At 40.1% G+C, this 22,344-nt stretch overlaps 1 protein-coding gene across 2 annotated transcripts in view; it reads left to right on the forward strand.

Moving 5' to 3' along the window:
• HOOK3 (hook microtubule tethering protein 3) overlaps positions 1-16,939 on the forward strand; it is a 95,378-nt gene extending 78,439 nt beyond the window's left edge. The window contains exons 11-23 of one of the 2 annotated variants that reach the window (XM_077252159.1): positions 3,843-4,044; positions 4,132-4,242; positions 5,233-5,320; positions 5,436-5,505; positions 6,372-6,512; positions 6,808-6,895; positions 7,641-7,675; positions 8,710-8,792; positions 9,384-9,484; positions 9,590-9,694; positions 11,072-11,143; positions 11,831-11,967; positions 15,450-16,939. In XM_077252159.1, the coding sequence (XP_077108274.1) occupies positions 3,843-4,044; positions 4,132-4,242; positions 5,233-5,320; positions 5,436-5,505; positions 6,372-6,512; positions 6,808-6,895; positions 7,641-7,675; positions 8,710-8,792; positions 9,384-9,484; positions 9,590-9,694; positions 11,072-11,143; positions 11,831-11,967; positions 15,450-15,465 (1,249 nt within the window). In that variant the 3' untranslated portion in view covers positions 15,466-16,939. Of the gene's footprint in view, positions 1-3,842; positions 4,045-4,131; positions 4,243-5,232; positions 5,321-5,435; positions 5,506-6,371; positions 6,513-6,807; positions 6,896-7,640; positions 7,676-8,709; positions 8,793-9,383; positions 9,485-9,589; positions 9,695-11,071; positions 11,144-11,830; positions 12,111-15,449 lie in introns of those variants that run through there. The other variant, XM_077252166.1, reaches the window with a different exon arrangement.
• Positions 16,940-22,344: the final 5,405 nt, after the last annotated feature.

Here is a 22,344-nt window from a genome sequence, read left to right on the forward strand (position 1 = left end):
TTTTGTTGGAAAAAAAAATATTTTTTTATTTTCACTACTCTGCATTATAAACTTCTGTGAAGCACTTGAGCTTTCAAAGTTCTCACCACATATCTAGATAAGTTCCTTGGGGGGTCTATTTTCCAAAATGGGGTCACTTGTTGGGGGTTTCTACTGTTTAGGTACATTAGGGGTCTGCAAACGCAACATAACGCCCGCAGACAATTCTATCAAAGTCTGCATTCCAAAATGGCGCTCCTTCCCTTCCGAGCTCTGCCGTGCGCCCAAACAGTGGTTTACCCCCACATATGGGGTACCAGCATACTCAGGACAAATTGTACAACAACTTTTGGGGTCCAATTTCTCTTGTTACCCTTGTGAAAATAAAAATTTGGGGGCTAAAAAAATCTTTTTTGTGGGAAAATTTTTTATTTTTATTTTCACTACTCTGCATTATAAACTTCTGTGAAGCACTTGGGCATTCAAAGTTCTCACCACATATCTAGATAAGTTCCTTGGGGGGTCTATTTTCCAAAATGGGGTCACTTGTTGGGGGTTTCTACTGTTTAGGTACATTAGGGGTCTGCAAACGCAACATAACGCCCGCAGACAATTCTATCAAAGTCTGCATTCCAAAATGGCGCTCCTTCCCTTCCGAGCTCTGCCGTGCGCCCAAACAGTGGTTTACCCCCACATATGGGGTACCAGCATACTCAGGACAAATTGGACAACAACTTTTGGGGTCCAATTTCTCTTGTTACCCTTGTGAAAATAAAAACTTGGGGGCTAAAAAATCTTTATTGTTAAAAAATATATATTTTTTATTTTCACGACTCTGCATTATAAACTTCTGTGATGCACTTGGGCATTCAAAGTTCTCACTACACATCTAGATAAGTTCCATGGGGGGTCTAGTTTCCAAGACCCCTAGTTTAGGCACATCAGGGGCTCTCCAAACGCGACATGGCGTCCGATCTCAATTCCAGTCAATTTTGCATTGAAAAGTCAAATGGCGCTCCTTTGCTTCCGAGCTCAGCCATGCGCCCAAACAGTGGTTTACCCCCACATATGGGGTGTCGGCGTACTCAAGACAAATTGTACAACAACTTCTGGGGTCCATTTTCTCCTGTTACCCTTGGTAAAATAAAAATTTGGAGGCAAAAAAATCATTTTTGTAGAAAAAATGCGATTTTTTTATTTTCACGGCTCTACGTTATAAACTTCTGTGAAGCACCTGGGGGTTTAAAGTGCTCACCACACATCTAGATAAGTTCCTTAAGGGGTCTAGTTTCCAAAATGGTGTCATATGTGGGGGGTCTCTACTGTTTAGGCACATCAGCGGCTCTCCAAACGTGACATGGCGTCCGATCTCAATTCCAGCCAATTCTACATTGAAAAAGTAAAACGACACTCCTTCTCTTCCAAGCTCTGCGGTGCGCCGAAACAGTGGTTTACCTCCACATATGGGGTATCGACGTACTCAGGAGAAATTGCACAACAACTTTTGTGGTCTAATTTCTCCTGTTACCCTTGTGAAAATAAGAATTTGTGGGCGAAAAAATCATTTTTGTGAAAACAAATGCGATTTTTTATTTTCACGGCTCTACGTTATAAACTTCTGTGAAGCACTTGGGGGTTCAAAGTGCTCACCACACATCTAGATAAGTTCCTTAAGGGGTCTAGTTTCCAAATTGGTATCACTTGTGGGGGGTTTCCACTGTTTAGGCACATCAGGGACTCTCCAAACGCGACATGGCATCCGATCTCAATTCCAGCCAATTCTGCATTGAAACAGTCAAACGGCGCTCCTTCACTTCCAAGCTCTGCGGTGCGCCCAAACAGTGGTTTACCTCCACATATGGGGTATCGGCGTACTCAGGAAAAATTGCACAACAAAATTTGTGGTTAAATTTCTGTTTTTACACTTGTGAAAGTTAAAAAAAATGGTTCTGAAGTAAAATGTTTGCAAAAAAAAGTTAAATGTTCATTTTTTTCTTCCACATTGTTTTAGTTCCTGTGAAGTACGTAAAGGGTTAATAAACTTCTTGAATGTGGTTTTGAGCAGCTTGAGGGGTGCAGTTTTTAGAATGGTGTCACACTTGGTTATTTTCTATCATATAGACCCCTCAAAATCACTTCAAAGGTGATGTGGTCCCTAAAAAAAACATGGTGTTGTAAAAATGAGAAATTGCTGGTCAACTTTTAACCCTTATAACTCCCTAACAAAAAAAAAAAAAAATTGTTTCCAAAATTGTGCTGATGTAAAGTAGACATGTGAGAAATGTTATTTATTAACTATTTTTTGTGACATCTCTCTCTGATTTAAGGGCATAAAAATACAAAGTTTGAAAATTGCAAAATTTTAAACATTTTCGCCATATTTCCATTTTTTTCATAAATAATTGCAAGTAATATCGAAGAAATGTTACCACTAACTTGAAGTACAACATGTCACGAAAAAAACAATCTCAGAATCAGCGGGATCCGATAAAGCGTTCCAGAGTTATAACCTCTTAAAATGACACTGGTCAGAATTGTAAAAATTGGCTCGGTCATTAAGTACCAAATTGGCTCTGTCACTAAGGGGTTAAACACCATAAAAACCGCTATAAAAGGCTAGGTATCTTGCCACAAGCACAGGCAAACAAACAGGTGGGTAACCCAGGTTATACCTCCAAATAATGGTACCATGTAAACAATTAGTTACAACTCTAAGGTAAATAGTACATAGTGTTTGTGTGACCATATACACAAAAGGTACAAGTAACAATGAGTAATAAATATAAGGTGCACAGGTTATAACATAATAAGCATAGGTATAGTTACCAATGGAGTACTCCTGAGGACCCACCACACCCGACGCGCATTTCGCAATGACCCCTGGACGAAGCATTTAATTGCGAAACGCGCGTCGGGTGTGGTGGGTCCTCAGGAGTACTCCATTGGTAACTATACCTATGCTTATTATGTTATAACCTGTGCACCTTATATTTATTACTCATTGTTACTTGTACCTTTTGTGTATATGGTCACACAAACACTATGTACTATCTACCTTAGAGTTGTAACTAATTGTTTAAATGGTACCATTATTTGGAGGTATAACCTGGGTTACCCACCTGTTTGTTTGCCTGTGCTTGTGGCAAGATACCTAGCCTTTTATAGCTGTTTTTATGGTGTTTAATAAAGTTTATGTATATTTTACTGGCTCAATGTGAAGGTGTTTCTTTCGGTTAATTATTATTATGTGCTTCATGGCCCTATATAGTGGATATATTTAGGTGTGTGTACATAGCTTTAGATCGTTGTTACCTTTCTTTGTGTTGGTAAGTATATAGCATTGGTTATAAGTTGTTTTTTCCAATTATTTGTCCCCATTGATTTCACCGGGTTCTATAAATGTTGCCAAGAAAGCTTTAATTTTTAATCACAGCTCTCATGCGTCTTGGCATGCTTTCCACCAGTCTCTCACACTGCTTCTGGCACAAAAATGTAAGCAGTTCTTCTTTGTTTGATGGCTTGTGACTATCCATCATCCTCTTGATTACATTCCAGAGGTTTTCAATGGGGTTCAGGTCTGGAGATTGGGCTGTCCATGACAGGGATTTGAAGTGGCAGTTAATTTTTGCCAGAGCTGTATGTGTATTGTGAGATCTCACCAGTTAGTAATAGCGAGCTTGTAGGTTCATTTAGAAAGCTGTTCGAATGAACCGATTGTGGACAATAAACAATAAAAACTGTGTGTGCTGGGCCCTGCTGGTCGACTTATGAGCTATAATGAATTCTTGAAACATCTATGACTAGTTTAATTATGTTTGTAACCTTTAATAACCTTTAATTTGCCTTGTGTTCTGTTCTTTCAGGCATTCGTCAGATAAAGTCGCAAAGCTCGAGAGTCAGGTAGAGTCTTACAAAAAAAAGCTAGAAGACCTGGGAGATCTCCGTCGGCAGGTGAAACTGCTAGAAGAAAAGAACACCATGTACATGCAAAATACAGTCAGCTTGGAAGAGGAGCTCCGGAAAGCGAATGCTGCTCGGAGTCAGCTGGAGACCTACAAGAGACAGGTGCGCCTGGGCCTCTCCATAGTTTTCAGTTAATGTTTTCGGCCTTTGTTTGCCTTTTTAATGTCATGTGGATTCATTTCTTAACAGGCCGTGGAGCTTCAGAATAGACTGTCAGAAGAATCGAAAAAAGCTGACAAATTGGATTTTGAGTACAAGAGATTAAAAGAAAAAATTGACAGCTTACAAAAAGAGAAGGATGTAAGTATTTGTCACCTTGCTCAAGAAGCCAGGTACTGGGGCAGATTTCCCACCGTATTTACTACATACTCGTGAGATCCACATCTCTCCACAACCCATATAATTATCTGGCACACAGTCCAGTGATTCTCGCACTCGGATAGAGATCCCAAATGTGCAGAGCATCAAATGCCGAGCTGAGAAATACGCCTTACAGGTTGAAACTGTGTGTTAAGGATTCACTTTTCTGGAAATTGAGATCTCCACCCTTTCCATTGAAAAGCAGGGTTTTGAATTGATCTGCATATTTCTGGAACACATTGCAGTGTGTCTCTAAATGTGGCAGTCTTCTGTGTATTAGCAGGAAAGGTGCTGAAAAACAATGCCAGGTGTTGATTTTCCACCGAGACATTCATCAGCGGGCAGTGCTCCCTTGTTGATGAAGTCTTGCACACTCTGCCCTATGGGAGAGGCTGTCTCACCCTTTGTATGGTAATAATAAATCTCCTACCATATTCCTCAGTCCATACATAAATCTTCTGTGTTTGAATTCTGTATGTACAAATATTATTAAAGGGGTTGTTCCTATAGCTTCCATTAGTAATTAATGTTTGACATTAAATACCGGGTGCAGAGGCTGGACTTGGGGAGGGTGAGAAAAGCTCAGTTTTTTTGTTTTTTTGTTTTTTTTATTTACTATCAAAACTTATTGGAAAAACTTTTCTGAAAGAGGACAACCACTTTATGCTGCAACGTGGTATACCACACAGAAATCCTGAAAAGTCTGAGAATCCTAGCAATGAATGTTCAGCTGTCACATTTGCTTTGCGTTTAGTTGTGTGCAGTAGCATTGTTACAGTTAATCACGCCATTATCCTCAGTATTGTGTATGCCTAAACAATGTGTGCGTGCATACAGGTGGAACATCCGAGATGTGTTAATGCTGACATCATTGTTGTCTATCATTGTCCATTCTCCCTAAAACCTTATTTTTGTATTCTTCTAAAACAGAGGCTAAGATCAGAAAGGGATTCTCTGAAGGAAACTATTGAGGAGCTAAGATGTGTGCAGGCTCAAGAGGGTCAGCTTACTACAGCAGGTAACAACATGTCCGTGACCACAGCCATATCGTCCATTGGGTTCTTCCATAGGGCGCATACTCTTATGTATTCAGTTAGACTTTCTTTTTAATATTTCTTTCTATACCTTCACAGGGTTAATGCCATTAGGTAACCAGGAACCAGCAGATAGCTTGGCTGCAGAAATTATTACCCCGGAAATAAAGTAAGAGTAGTTTGGACTTATTTCCTGATATTTTACTTGTCTAAGAGGACTCTGTATATGTCTCTCTTGCCACCCAACAGATAATTTGCCAAAAGCAAGGAGTTTGTGAAAGAAGTAATAACTCTTGGCTTCCTAGCATTATACCTTACAGGAGGTAGTGCTATTTAGCCCACCACGATAATTAGCTCTGGGGGCTGAAGAATAAGTCCTCTTAATCTGGAAGTTGTGGCAACATTTAAGTTACAAGTACCCTTTAAATGTCGTAAATGAAAGGTTTCAGATTCTGTCATTGCTTGTCGTTTCTGTTCCATGAGCAATATTTGTGTCCGCTTTTCTATTGTATCATAGACCCAACTTCATACATAGATGGTATCGCGTATATAATCCCCAATTGATGGAGATATAATCCCACCATGGGCCTGGGCCTCTAACAGCAGCCAGCAGAGCTGAGCTCCATGCTCTTCTGTTAACCACTGTCATTATCTGATAACAGCACTTAAAGCACACTGTGTGTGAGTAGGTGCAATACCAAATCAGCCTTTCCCCCCACTGAGATTAAAGAAATAAAGAATAAATATAAGTGGTATGGTGTAAATGACGTAACAAGAAATGATGGTGATGAAATAATTGTCCTATCCTTCATTGTGTTTTGGGGCAGTTGATGTATTTTGTGTATGTACAGTAGCTAGATACTCCCAATTTCTGCAAAGAGCGAGTGAGCTCATTTCTCATAGGAAGTATAATGAATGATCTCTGGCTGCTGTCTGGAAAGCTGCATACACGATACGGCCATGAACATGCGGTAATTGCGGAGGCATGCAGAAATGAAGGAGCAGCAACTAATCTTCCTGTGTTTTTTTCTCAAGGGAGAAACTGATTCGCCTTCAGCATGAAAATAAGATGTTAAAAATTAATCAAGAAGGATCAGACAATGAGAAAATCACTCTGTTACAGAGCTTGCTTGATGATGCAAACACGCGGAAAAATGAGCTGGAGACGGAGAACAGGTGTGACAAACCATATACCGCTTTGGCCTTGCTCTGAGAAAGACTGAGGAAGAACACAAGCTGGCAAGAATCTGTCTTTCTCAAAGCAACGGTGTGTGTTTCTATTATGTACAGTGTAGCACACCTGACATACAATTATGTGCACATGAATATTTCTGGGCACCAAGCACTAGCTGTTCTTTCTGTATAGATAATAATGTATATTTTCCTGCTGACCTGTTTTTCCACAACCGTTTCTATCCTTTTCCATTAGTTCATGTATGTGATTTCCATTTCACCCTTTGTGTTTTTCCAGACTTGTTAATCAGAGACTGATAGAAGTGCAGTCACAAGTAGAAGAATTGCAGAAGTCCCTACAAGAACAAGGAGCAAAGGCAGAAGATGTAGGTCTCCATGCATGTTCCCATCAGTGCTGGCAGGCTTCTCTTACTAGCACGTGTCCTTACTATTCTAGTGCTATTGTACCTTACATAGAGAGATATTATAGAGTGTAATCACAGCATCATGGTTGGGAAAACATCAGCAAGTATAGATCAGTCTGTGTTCACATTTCAGACCAGTCATCATTTTTTTGAGTGACATGTCACACTCCGCAAGGAGAAACGATACTTCTTGGTTCCCGGTTAGATGCCTCTCACTCAGACAAACCAGATCTCCACTTTGCACTGACGAGGGGCAGTACCCTAAAACACAGTGTCTGCAAATTGAGATTCTGGTTTGGCTATTATCCTAAGTCATGTGACAAGGCTCGTTAAAGGGTCGACATTGACTCTTAGGATTGCTACTTCCAATAGGTGGCACTAGAGTTCTAGTCCTCTTCCTCTCTGAAGAGGCAATTTGAAGAAGCTGTGCATGCTCACTGTTACTTTAATAATTGTGTGCATGTCGCCCTCTACTGGAGGTAGAAGAAAACCTTTACACAAAAAAGTACTTTGAGCTGTAATAACTCCATTTACTTTATTCTCCTTACAATGCTTCTCTTAATTGGACTTTCACAAGGCAATAGTAAGTACAGGATTGTGATTACCAATTACTTTTTAGTACCTTAAATAATAGGTGTATAGAATTTTAATAGAAATTGTGTACATTGCTGGAAAATGATCCTTCTTCTTTTTTTTTTTGCTAAAGTCACTTCTCTTAAAGAAGAAGCTTGAAGAACATTTGTAAGTATACTCTCTCTCCAAAAATTAAGATATAAGGTATAATTGCCGTCCTGTATAAGCTAATTTAAAGGAGCTGGTTTTGTGCCCTTATGCCAGGTGCACATGATCCGGCACTAGCAGCGCTGTGGACTCAGTGCATCCAAAACACTGCGGTCTATTGAGCACAGGTAAATCTGCATGTGTTCACTGAGCCATGTGGATTCACCACGTCCAGTGCATTTTATGGATGCAATTTCTCTTGCGGAGACTCGCATCTCCACGAGATAACTAGACATGCTGCAGTATGGAAAGACGCGCCTCATGTCCGTCTCCACAGATGAGCCGCGGGCGTCTGTGCACACATTATGCTGCAACATTTGGACGCTGCACAAGTACGCCACATCCAACCCGCAGTGTTTACTGATCATGTGCACATACCCTTACAGTGCACCGGTTGTCTCTATGCAAGTCAATCAGTGGTTGCTTACTGGCTTGTTCACATGGGGTGTCGAAAACCTATGGAAACGGAACGTTGGTTAACATGATAGTTCTGTCTCCATACAGTATTTTGCTGCCAGCATATTCCCCTTTGAAATGGGAGACCTGCTTCTGTTAACAATGGTTTTTATGAATGATCCGGTCAAAAAGCAAATTAATTAACATGGACAGGATGAGTTTAACGTAACTATCTAGGCATGTTATAAAATAATCAGAAAAGCTAATAGTCTTAAAATATTTCTTTTTTTCGCGCTACTGATCAAAGGATAGAGTAATCCCACATTCACAGATATTGTGCTGTTGACTTTGTGTTAAATACATTATAAAAAAAACTGCAGCAAATTCTCCACATCTCGGCATGAATTTTTTTAAATTAATATAGTAAGTTGTAGTATTTTATTTTTCTTTACCTTTCTTTAGTTTCAATCTCTTGAGCCTGCATGTGTTATTAAATTTGCTACTTGGTAGAGAGGCTTAATCTGGTTGTGCGGTTTCAGTGTTAGGATAGTGTATTTGAATACTCTGCCATCGTAACTGTTTCGTCGGTATATTTCCAGAGAGAAGCTTCATGAAGCCAACAATGAGTTACAGAAGAAGCGAGCAATTATTGAGGATTTGGAGCCACGTTACAACAACAGCTGTAGGTTTCTTTTTTCGGATTAGAAGAACATTATGTCAAAGTGACTAAAATGAATAGGATAGTCTTTGGACCAACCAATTTTTCCCATTAGTAATGGGATATAATATATTGACATGCTCCTGCATCCTAATACATTATGTCCTTTCCTCTATGATGCATTGGCTGCTATTTGGGCAACACTTGTGGTACTATAATAACAGGCTTAAACTTCCAGGGTCCTTTGTAGGTTCTAGGGCAAATGATTCTCCCGGTGACCTGATCAAAGCAGGGAGTCTCTTATTATCCCTCCTCCTCCTAAGCTGCATAGTTTCTGTGACTTTTTATGACCACCAGAGGTCATCGGGCTTAGATTTGGGGAGTAGCGCCAGTCTGTGAATTACATTTTTTTTTTTTAACTTTATGCAGCACTTTGGGAACATTCATAACAGTTGTCCAGTAGGGGACAAGCACTTTTGGATGAATCTATTTTCAGGCTGCATTTGGCAGAAAATATATTTCTTATTTTTCTACAAGTTTGAAAGAACAAAGCTTCTCCTCTGTCTATTAATCGTACCAAAATGTACTCATTGTATAACTTTGCTTCTAATAAAGCGATGAAAATTGAAGAATTGCAAGAAGCTTTAAGGAAGAAAGATGAAGATATGAAACAAATGGAAGAACGCTACAAAAAATACCTAGAAAAAGCGAAAAGTGTAAGACTCTAAATGAATCCTAATACATGTGTTTCTGATGCTGTGATTGTCAGTTAAGTAGCCCAGAGCTGGTCTTCAGTGGACTGTTTGTTTCTGATTCCCTAGGTTATTCGTACACTGGATCCCAAGCAGAATCAAGGAACAGGGCCAGAGATCCAAGCTTTAAAAAATCAGCTGCAAGAAAAGGATAAAATGTTCCATTCTTTAGAGGTGAGGCTTTAGAGGTCTTTGATTTAGAAATGTGTTTGTTTTTTTTATAACTGCAGAAATCCATACTGCAGACAGGTTTGAGAACACAATGGGGATTATTAGACATGGGCCCATCTGGTGCCACCTCCCTACTTTTCTTCCCTTCCTGGAAAAATGTTCCCAAGGACAATTGAGCCAAATTATTTATTTTGTAGTTTATCCACAGAAATAATGGGGGGTGGAGTATACTGCAGCAAATGTGTAAAGTTTTGTGTAGTGGTCCTAGCAGCTCCACTGTATTGTTGGTACATACCTTAGGTCAGCGGCCTTACTTGTGCCATCTGTTACCGACAAGTCATGCATAGTTGTTTTTAGTTGGAGCTACGCCTCATAAAAGTAATTGCAGTTTTGAGAAAATCATCTAATAGGAGCGTACGGCTCATAAATTGAAATTGTGATTGATTGCTATTGCGTTAAGCACTATGCTATATCCCAGGGTGTTAAACTGTGTATTCAAGGCGGTATCGTCTTCGTACAGTACCCTGTATGCCCTATAATACACAATACTAGTTATATTTAATATTAAAGTGTCTCAAAGGGGTTTAAAGGGGCAGTGCCGTAAGTAGCATTAATAACAGTCATAAATAACTAATAAGTGGGGGATCTCTTTTCTAGCACCTGCAACACACACCCATTTGCCTTCTGAGCCTTCCGATTCAATGAATAGATGGATGTGGTCCTGAACACCACCTTCCATTGTAGTCTCTTATTCCTATAAATGTCAGTGGGACCCCCTCAACCGGTAATATATGGCTTGTTCTGTTGACAGGCATTTAAAGGGGTTGTCCACTACTGGACAACTCCTGCATAATTACTGCAGGGTCCCATATAAAAATAAAAGCCACGTGTATTTACCCCCACAGCGGCACCGTACCAGCTATGTCGATGCTTCTATTCTCAGCAGGTCACATGGAGCTGTTGTGTCACAGGCGTGCTGCAGCCAATCAGCTGTGGACGACCGCTCTGGCAAAATAGTGAGGGCTGCCGCAGCCAACAAGATTCCTCTGATTGTCTGCATCAGGCCTGTGAACCACCAGGACTAGCCGCACCATCTAGCTGGAAGGGAGACACTATGGGAGGTAAGTATACATTGTTTTATCTAATATGGGATCCTGTAGTGATTAAGCAAAGGTTGTTAATTAGTTAATAACTCCCTTTAAGGTCTTAAAATGAGTGTCCCTTAACTATTTTGAGTGAAGCTAATATAGCTTTAATAATACCGTGAAATGTTTTCTATTTTTCATATTTACTTGTATAGTTTATTATGTTCCAAGTTAAAATAAAGTATGACTTTTTTATTTTTTTCCTAATTTATTTATTTGATTTATATTTGTATAGAAAGAGTATGAGAAAACAAAGTGTCAGAGAGATCAAGAAGAAAAGCTGATTGTCAGTGCGTGGTATAATATGGTAAGGTTCTCCACTTTTCTAGTATGTTCCGTTTTTGTAGACTAGTTAGAGGGTAGGGGGACAAGCTTTGAGAAGGCTAATGTCGATAGGTTGTCAGTGATGAGTGAACGTGCTCGGATGAGGTGTTATCTGAGCATGCTCAGGTGCTAACCTAGTGTCTTCGGCATGCTCAAAAAATATTCTTGAGTCCCCGCGGCTGCATGTCTCGCTGCTGTTCGACAGTCACAACACATGCAGAGATTGCTTGTTTGTTAGGGAGACACGCATGTGTTATGACTGTCGAACAGCCGCGAGACATGCAGGCATGGGGACTCAGGCATATTTTTTGAGCACGCCGAAGACACTCGGTTAGCATCCGATCATGGTCTGATAAGTCCTTATCCGAGCACGTTCGCTCATCACTAGTTGTCAGTACTTCCGACCTTATGAAAGGGATCAATAATGGCAGTGTCAGACGCCAAGCAATATGCCCTTCAGAGTTAACTTGTAACAGGGCCCTTTATTGATCGAAAATGCATTCACTAGCTCATCTTCGTTGATTCTAGAAGCCTTTTAAAGGGAGTCCGTCAGCACAAAACGACCAAGCACAGGCATTTGGTGCACCCTTGGCATGGGGCACTTTATGCTACGTAACAAATGGTTAAGTGGGCTAGAGCTCCCTAGTGATCGGAGTATTTTTCTTTGCAGGGTATGACCCTACATAAAAAAGCCGCAGAAGACAGACTGGCAAGTACAGGCTCAGGCCAGTCATTCCTTGCAAGACAGAGGCAAGCTACAAGTTCCAGAAGGTCTTACCCAGGGCATGTACAGCCGGCCACAGCGAGGTAGAAGAGCCTTATGCCAGGAAATCTGCACCATAACCTTGTGTTGCACATAGCTGCATTTCAGGAAATGTCACCATTGTGCTTTTACTTTGTTTCTTCTCTTTTTAATAAGTTTTTCAGAATTCTGTCTCCTTTTTGTTCTTTATTTTACATGTGCCAAATCGCTTTACACCATAATGACGTGTAAAGAGTTTCCTTTCCTGTGACTTTTAAATAACAAACTGTAACTGGCTGCTCTTTCTATGTGATCTTATGACGATTCCCACCAGTGATCTGCTATCTGGGTGGAAATTGTCTTCTATATGAGAACGGAGGAACAAATCCCACACTGCTGGGAGGGCAATTACTGTTATTTCATGGACTTCCAAAATTAATTTCAGGAGGGATTCTTTACCAAAAACATCTGTGGGCAGCCAGGCACCAAATGACAAGGGCTGAAGTGGTCATGTCACTTTAGAAGGAGGAACTGAATGTTTGCGCTAGTCTGTGCACTGTGCCCATGCAGCAGTTTCAAAACCACTTGTGGTTGATGGCACACGTTACATTTGCACATGTCCTCCTCTTAAGTGTACATACATGCAAGCGTGTGGTTACATTTCCTAGAGAGAATCTTTTGTCTTGTTAAAGGGTGATTGATTTACTGCCTGAAAAATGCCATTTGTAAGCACAGAATGTTCAACTATATTTTCAGGAATATGTATATAACTCATAGGTGCTACAATTGGCCGGGTGGACAGGATGCACTTTGCCTCAGTAACTCGCTCTGACCACACACTTACCATACTTTTATTTTACAAGGGTTTTATGTAATTTATCTTTTTTAAAAAAATTCTGAACAGACTGATAGATGTATTAGAGTTGAGCAAACAGATTTGCAGGACCTTCTCATAAGAGGAGGTGGGCATCCCACCCAGCAGGTAAGAGAAGGTTCTCAGGGCTCTGGTTTGGTGGTCACGGACTGCCAACAATGCCACCGGAACAGGGTCCTGCAAATCTTTTTGCTCAACTCTAATTGGCAATCATTTAGACATTTTTGTAACAAAAATGGGCCCATGTAAACTAGGGCACCTATAGGGTGCCAGAATTGAAATGCATGTTTAGACTTTAGTGGGTGCTGATACAGTGCCTAAAAGACCTAGGGACATTATGTATGTGCCTAATGTAAAGGTGTTTGTCCCTGATAGAGAGGCCCTTTATATGGAGTTTACAAAGTTGGTAAACCGTTGATCTGCATGTCTTCAGTAATTTATTCGGCGTATAAAATGAACATAATTTGTGCCACTCTGAGTGTTTGGGGGTGTGCAGTGACTGGTTCATTACGTGTACAGTAAGGTAGCACTTTAAATAACCTGTCACTTGGCTCTACCTTGTAATGTTCGTTAGTGTTTTTTGTTTTGTTTTACTTGTTAAGTAAGGCTACACCTATGGTTCTGTAAATTTAGACTAGATTTGTCTCTTCCACGTTCTGAAATATTTTGGGTGAGACCCCGCGGGGTGAAAAATAAAACTCAACAGCTTTGCTGTTGCGGATCTGTGTACAGAAAACACTTTGCGCTTTTCAGTAGCACAATTATGAAAGAAATGATTATGTTTAATAGCATTAAATTACTTGTCTGGATGCGGGGAACCTTTCAAAGTTTCACACATGTAAATTATTATTTTTTTATCATTTTAATGAAAACTGCAAGTTTCACTCTTTGCAGATGGGAGTTTGGGTTGTATTGGTATTCCATTCATTATTTCTTTGAAACTTTGACAACCAGTTGTGAGACACAGGAATCCATGGTGAATGTATACCTCCGGAAAATAATGTATACACATATTAATGTATAGATGAGTCAATACTGTCCATTAATCTTATTTATACTGAAGCGAGCACAGGGTTGCCAGCCATCCTTTCCCTGGCTTGCCCTTACTGCTATAACAGACCTGTTGATGATTAGCTAGATCTCATGGGAGAAAATTATGGCAAGTCAATGATTGCAGCCAGGCTTTAATGTTAGCCCTATTTGTATGCGATGATCAACAACCTTACATTCTGACTATCTCTTGTTATCTATACTCAGTTAATAGTCTTAAAAGGGTTGTCCACTACTCCACAAATGCTGATACTCTAAGTAATAGAAACACAAACACCAGGCACGTTATGGTACATAAGTATCAGGCCATAATAAACCATAAAACAATGGGCAAACATGCTTGAAAAAGAGCCACTCCTAGATCAAATGACAACAAGAGAAGTAAATGGAGTTTTAAGGCTAGAAATTCCCGTATTAATGAGATATATATATAATATATATATATTCACTTAAATAAAACTAACACAAACAAACAGGTAACAGAGACAGAGGGGGAGAAGAATAAATACTGAACCAGTGAAAGGCATACAAATCCTGTAGGTGGATAAGGAGGGAGAGATAAAGAATATTATTTTTTTTCATAGTCTGGTAAAAGACATGTGTTGTCGTAAAGTATGTAACTCCTCCGTTCCCCAAAATATCTACGAATATTTAACGAAGGCATATCAAAAATTGCCAAGCCTTACCCATTCCATTGGACAAGCCCCTGAGATTAAACAAGATCCCCAATGCACGTTTTGCTTCTTTGTAATATCTCCCCTTGAGAAAGCCATGGAATAAAGAAGCAAAACGTGCGTTTTGGATCCTGTTCAATAATGTAACTTTATTTACTTTATAGTTACTTTTCAGTAAAATTACTTTTGAGTGCATTGCAGCACAGTAGCATGATACTCGTCTTCCGCTTGCAGCAGAGAAGGAGCTGAGGGTCATTAGCATTTTGCATCGGATGCCATTCACTGGTGTGACTCCAGCCCAAGTTTGACATCCGCCAGTATGTGTGATTGACTTTGATACTTCATCTGCATATCTTGTGGGCGACTGTCCTAATTCTTATTTTTGCAGTACTAGATTACAGATCTACTTACATTAATGCTAATATTACAATCTAGTCTTTCTATAGCCACATATTTATGGGAATTACGACTGACAGACCTTTATAAGCAATGTACATCAGAGTTGACATTCTTTGACTGCCATGATTTTTATCGAAAAGGCGTAAGACTTCCTAACTGTCATAGACCACCTTTCAGAGTGACTCTCCTCCAACATAGTAGGGAGATTCGTTGGCAGATCAGATGGCAGGCCAGTAGATAGAACTGTATAGAAAGGAGCTGAGAAACAAGTAGACAAAGATATCTCATTCTTGTTTGGAATAACCCCAAACTGGGCGAAATACATGATATCCATAAGCCTTACTGCATTGACCAGCCACAGAACAATTGTAATACCACCATCTTCCTTCCCTGAGGTTTTCAGCCATGTGTAAATAAAACGAAATTGTCATCGTCTACTTATTTCTGTACAGGTATATTGCACGTGTATGACTTGCATTGGATTGAGGGGTTTTAGACTTAATGCTCATCTTCACGCCATTAATATTTTCTCCTTGCTATTTATTTTCAGTGATGTCATTGCATGACCGTGGCATGATGTGCAGTCAGATATTTCATGAAAATTTGTGTGCGGACGGCCTAACCAGCAGACTAACCACCATTAGGGGCAGTGGTCTAACCTATGCTTGCTTCCTTCCATTTATGCTTCTAATTGAAGCGCTTTGTATCTTTGTCACAGCTTGGCATCAAGGTATTGTGCTTTTTTTCTTTATATATTTGATAACAAAGTGCACCTCATATGGATCGGACTCCAATCATGTAGCCTATCTGGCTACCATGTAATAAAATGAGTGGCACAGCTTCTTCACGTACTATACCCAAAGTAAAGCATGGAGGGGACTGACACTGGTTATGGGCAATGCTGCCTTCAAGCTTGCTAATGTAGAGCGAACATTTAACCACTTGTACACACAAAATGGCTGCCAAGAAGGACTGGCGAGTATACCTACTTAATAAAGTTTGTTGTACACTTCCTGTTGTATAGATCATTGCAATATGTAATTAGTACATTTTGTTAATATGACTGTTCAACTAAGAAATGACTTGTTTACACTTTCATGTTCTCACTTTTCTTTAAAAAAAAAAAATCACATTTTATTTGAACTTCTCCAACTTATTGTATGTCATTGCCACTTAGGATTCATTTTCCGATATATACTTTCTAGGGACTCATTTGGATATACTTGCTGCCTTAGCCTTTATTTAAATAAACCAAGCTCATATTAACGTATTTCTACTTACACTTCTTGTATTTATATGAATATATTTGTATTTAGACCCGCCGCGTCTTTGGCTATAGTTCTGCCTGTTTTATTGTATAGATTAAAATGCAACTTTTTACTGCAGTGTTACTTCAAATAGAACAGTACATTTACATTTTTAATACTGAAGCCGATGCAATGTACATTATATTTCAGCCTTTATCGGATTGTAAAAAAAAACAAAACAAAATCCTTTAACTGTATGTGCGACATCCCTTCGCAATGTCAGTGGTTTTAATATTTTGTAAAAGTAAATACAAAAATGATGATTTAGCCTTTACAAACCTAGAAACATGATCAAGACACGATGTCCTTTTTATCACAATGGCGAACAAACTTCTAGTCAACTTTTATAATGTAACGGCAACTTCCGTCCAATTGGAGACGCTTAGAGCGTTGTTGTTGTACCATACTCTATCAAGCGTGATGGATTATGTCTACCCAGCATGCACTAATTTTCCTTTGTACTCTAGTTGCTTGCCATTTCTTTTATGGTCCCTGCTTGAAAATTGGATAGCGAGTAGAAAAATTGTATTCTTTTCTGTAACTTGCATAACCCATATCACTACATCTGTGGTCAGCGGTACATAGTAGGACATGTTGGAATCAGTCGTGACAAGGCTCGTGTATATAAGATGAATGGTTATCATTATGAACATGAAATGTACATTTTTCAGTCAATTCTTCCAGTGTAACCAGAAGTGTACTTTTGTTAAGAAACTTGTAAATAAACTATTTTAAAAGAAATTAACTCTGTATAATCTGTGTTTCCTCTTCATGCAAATGCTACTTGTAATAGGTGGCACAAGAGTTTCTGCCCTCTTCCTCTTTATGAAATTAAATATGCAAATTGCTTCTTCAGAGGTGCATTGCGTAGCCTATAAGACTCCTCATACCAGCATGTTACTTTCCACATGGAGAGATGTCGTCCCTTAGATTCCTCATCCAGCCATATCATACCTCTTACTTTGCACTAATGAGAGGGAAAACATTGTTAAATGGAATTTGTCAGTAGGATCAACTTTCCTAAGCTGTCTATATGGGCATGTAGGTAAGAGAAAGCTGAATAAAATTATACCTTGGCATCTCCAAAGTGTTGTTTTTTTCTGTGAAATCTGTATTTTTTCCTTCCCCACGACAGCACCATGGAGAAAGAGAGGGGATCAGCACCCAGTGACAGGAAAACCTACAGCTTTAAAAGGCAATTCATCTCTTCCCATTTCAGTGGTTTCCTGTCATTGAAGGGAGATCTGCAGCCCCCAGTACTGCCAGGGGATATTAGTTTTTTAGTTCCAGTTACTAGGAGGGGGGTTGGTTATACCTGCGGAGCCCAGCATATAGGCGCTGTAGTTGGAAGGAGGCTCTGGGGGTGGAGTCCTGGGACGTCGATTTCCTGCAAGGAAAAGATTTTCTAGGGTGTTTGGAAACCGGTTTCCGCTGGGATGGACTCGCATAGAAGGAGGGGGATGCTGACCTGAGGCTGAAAGTCAGGGATAACTTCCAGAGAGTGCAACCTAGTAGGGCGCGGTTGTTCTAGAGCTAGCACTAGCATACCCTGATGCAGAACGTCAGTGGTCACGTCTGGGAGAGGGCTGAAGAAGCAACTCCAAAGCAGGCTTCCCAGAGAGATAAAGTTTGCGCTCTGTATTGCAGTGTGGCCATGAAGGACTTCAGCCAGTCCAGAGATCCTGGGAAAGATCCAGCCCCACTAAGCATGGTTGTTCCTGCTTTAAAAACGTGGGTGTTATAAGCTTTTGGATTGCCAGTCTAATACTGTTATTTCTTCAAATGTATTCCAAGACAGGCCTAAGAAGGCACAAGCAAAAAATAAGGAATGTGACCTACAGTACAGACCAAAAGTTTGGACACACCTTCTCATTTAAAGATTTTTCCGTATTTTCAGGACTATGAAAATTGTACATTCACTCAGAAGGCATCAAAACTATGAATTAACACATGTGGAATGATATACTTAACAAAAAAGTGTGAAACTGAAAATGACTTATATTCTAGGTTCTTCAAAGTAGCCACCTATTGCTTTGATGACTGCTTTGCACACTCTTGGCATTCTCTTGATGAGCTTCAAGAGGTAGTCACTGGGAATGGTCTTCCAACAATCTTGAAGGAGTTCCCAGAGATGCTTAGCACTTGTTGGCCCTTTTGCCTTCACTCTGCAATCCAGCTCACCCCAAACCATCTCGATTGGGTTAAAGTCTGGTGACTGTGGAGGCCAGGTCATCTGGCGTAGCACCCCATCACTCTCCCTCTTGGTCAAATAGCCCTTACACAGCCTGGAGGTGTGTTTGGGGTCATTGTCCTGGGGTGAGAAAGGCAGTAGCCGAAACGCGCGTCGGGGTGGACAGGGGTGAGGTGCCTATCTGTACTGGATATACTCCTGCATTAACCGGTATGTATTTTGTGCATATTCTGTGTGGACTTTGCTGCTAATGTGGACCTCATTGTTCTTTACATGCAGTTACTATTTATTAGTCTTACACGACTACTGGTTTTTCATTATGGTTAATGTGTGGACTTGTTTATGCTAGAGGCACCTATCCCCTGCCCTTTTCAGGTGCATGCCATGGGTAGCACGGGGATTGCTTCCTTCTGTCATATTTTTATCTGTCATTATTAATAATAAAGCTTTTTGTAAATTTATATATATTTGGACTATTGACTGTATTTTCTTGGTTGGTTTGGTGTTTATTGTCGCAGTCTGTCCATTATGGTCCTATTTTTGGTCCCATTGTATTGTATTCTGTTATGAGTATACCTCATTTGAGGTGAATAATAATGTTGGTGACCTCTTTGTCTTCCACAATATCTTTTTGCTTAGAACTCTGTGTGGCATTGACCTGGTCTCTAATCTGAGCTGCTGTTAACCTGCGATTTCTGAGGCTGGTGACTCGGATAAACTTAGCCTCAGAAGCAGAGGTGACTCTTGGTCTTCCTTTCCTGGGGCGGTCCTCATGTGAGCCACTTTCTTTGTAGCGCTTGATGGTTTTTGCCACTGCACTTGGAGACACTTTCAAAGTTTTCCCAATGTTTTGGACTGACTGACCGTCATTTGTTAAAGTAATGATGGCCACTCGTTTTTCTTTACTTAGCTGCTCTTTTCTTGCCATAATACAAATTCTAACAGTCTATTCAGTACAACTATCATCTGTGTATCCACCAGACTTCTGCACAACACAACTGATGGTCCCAACCCCATTTATAATGCAAATCCCACTTATTAAACCTGACAGGGCACACCTGTGAAGTGAAAACCATTCCGGTGACTACCTCTTGAGGCTCATCAGGAGAATGCCAAGAGTGTGCAAAGCAGTCATCAAAGCAAAAGGTGTTTACTTTGAAGAACCTAGAATATAAGACATAATTTCAGTTGTTTCACACGTTTTTGTTAAGAATATAATTCCACGTGTGTTAATTCATAGTTTTGATGCCTTCAGTGTGAATGTACAATTTTCATAGTCATGAAAATACAGAAAAATCTTTAATGAGGTGTGTCCAAACTTTTGGTCTGTACTGTATGCAAAAGTAAACTGTTACTGGCATATGATAAGAAGTTATGTCAGCAGTGTATTGATATAGATTATCAGAAGAATCCCCATCCTTAATGGAAAATTTGAGTTCCATTGTTAAATTCAAAATTTAACTTATTGGATTCAGGGGTAAAGCGTTCTGAAAGGCCTCATCAGGGAAACAGGACATCACGCTAGACTATAGCTCTGATTGAGAGATTAATTATGGAGAATTAGGTGTTTTATTCAGATGTGTTTACCTCTTGACTTTGTCGTTTGACGACTATAAAGGCCAGCCATGTTTTCCCGCTGAGGCTATGGGTGAGCTACTAAAAACAGATCCACAATGAAGATAGAGGATATAAAAGAACCTAAAGTCATGCAAGATTTGATGTTCGGCGGCATAAAGGTCAGTTAACAAAAATATTTTCTCGATCATAAAAAAAAAGTGTTCTCCTTCGTAAAGAAAGTGAAAGAGCACCGATAAATTCATTTATTCCAAACAGTGTGAAAAGAAAGTACCCGTCAGTCAGCTGGCACTAACCAGGTCCCTATAACTAGTGGTGCCCTAGTCTATGCCTGTTTGCTCAGATTACTCCTGAAGGTGGAAATGCAGAGTTCACATGCCTTGCTATGCCCAGAGATCAACCCTTATCTGTCCCCTACTAAACCTAGGATAGTGGTATGCAACAGTGTATAGGAACACACTAACCAGACAAACAAGGCAAGATGTACAGGGATACATGAAAATGCTAGCCATACAAAATACTCACCAGAGTGAGACATGGGAGGGAATTAAATGAAGGAGAAACAAAATAGGTGGGGATGAGGATGTGCATAAAAGCAAACACCAAGCAACAGTCTCCTGAACAAAGCTCCAAATGCCTACTCCAACCACAAACTACACCTACAACTCCAGAACCAAGCACCAAGAACACTGGCAATCCCTAAGCACCAGAAGCAAGCATATATAGCAGAGGGGAGTGACCAACACTGATCAGTGAGACAATCTAAGTAGGAAAGCTCAGGAGCTTCAACTGAGGTTTAACCCTTTCACAGCAAGTTAAAAACCTGCTCTGTTTAATAAGAGGGTGACATTCTTCTAACCAGTGTAGGTGTTTGAGAAGCCAGAAATCGGTCTTCTGGTCACTCTGTCATATCCCTTTGACAGTTCCTCCTCTTCTGAGACCACAAGGCAGGGTTTATCAGGGTGTGCCGCGTGAAGAGACCTTACCAACCTAACCACATGGACATTTGATGCTGGTGCCTATGTTATCTCTTCAGGACCGTATGCCTTCCAGTCTACCAGATACTGAAGAGACCGATGAACCAAGCGAGTATTGATAATCTTATCTAGCTGAAATTCCAAATTCCCATCAACAATAACCAGGGATGATGGTGGTGGTGATGGTTCAGAAAAATCATTGTATATTTTTGAGTAGAGAGCGTTGAAACACATTGAGTCTTAAAAGTGTGTGGCAAAGCAAGGCGAAGCGCTACTGGACTGACGATGGCCACAATATCATAGGGACCGATGAATCTTGGTCACAATTTCCAAGAAGGAACCTTTAACTTAATATAATAGATGAAGAAAACCGTTCCTCCTCAGATACTCCTGAAGAACGATACCTATTGAAAGAGCAGAACTGAGGATAAAATCCGTATGCACCACAGTGCAGGGACTAGTCAGTAGACTCATGACAACGGTTATTCACCGTGAACTTAGCTAGAGGTAAGAAATCCAATATTCCTGATTATCAGGCACAAAACACCTTAGATAAGTTTCAAGATTTTGGTTTACACGTTCAGTTTGCACATTAGACTGTGAATAAAAGGCTGAAGAAAATGAAATATGGATCCCCAAACGAGCACAAAATGCTTCTAAAATTTGGAAATGGTTTCCAAAAGGGTGGTGCAATTTGTCAGTAAAAATCCCATGATAACTTCCTGATTTCTTTTATATAAATTTGTGCCAAAGTCTAGGTATTCGGTAAAGCAGGTACCGCAATCAAATAAGCCATTTTGCTGAATCTGTCCACCACCACCTTTTTAACAGTATTAACCTGCCTATACAGGTACATAAATTAATAAATATACCTACAAATGAGTCCAAGGTCTACTGGCAATCGCCAAGGGTTGAAGAGCCCCATATGGACGAGTATGAGGGGTCTTAGATTGCAGGCAGCTACATACTCTCGAACATCCAGGTGCACCCCAGACCACCAAAAACGCAGTGTAAGGAAATCTGTGGTGACTCTTCTACCAGGATGCCCGGCAAAGACCGAATCATGATGTTCGCTTAAAACTTTAAGACGGAGACAAGAACAAACAATTTACTTAAAGGACAGGCAGCAAGGGCATGCCTCTGAACCTCTACAACCTCCCTCTCCAGAACACATGATATAGTAGCAATAACTACCCTTTTCTGTAATATATGAACTGGAAAACAATTATCTCCACCCCCATGAAAAGAACAAGATAAGGCATCTGCCTTAATGTTCTTATTCCCCGGCCTACACATCACAAAAAAGTTGAATCTGGTGAATAACAGTGACTATCTTGCCTGTCTACGTCTCGGACACTTAGCAGATTCCAAATATAAAAGATTTTTATGATTGGT

This window comes from Ranitomeya variabilis, chromosome 1, assembly GCF_051348905.1.
Source record: "Ranitomeya variabilis isolate aRanVar5 chromosome 1, aRanVar5.hap1, whole genome shotgun sequence".
NCBI lineage: Eukaryota > Metazoa > Chordata > Amphibia > Anura > Dendrobatidae > Ranitomeya > Ranitomeya variabilis.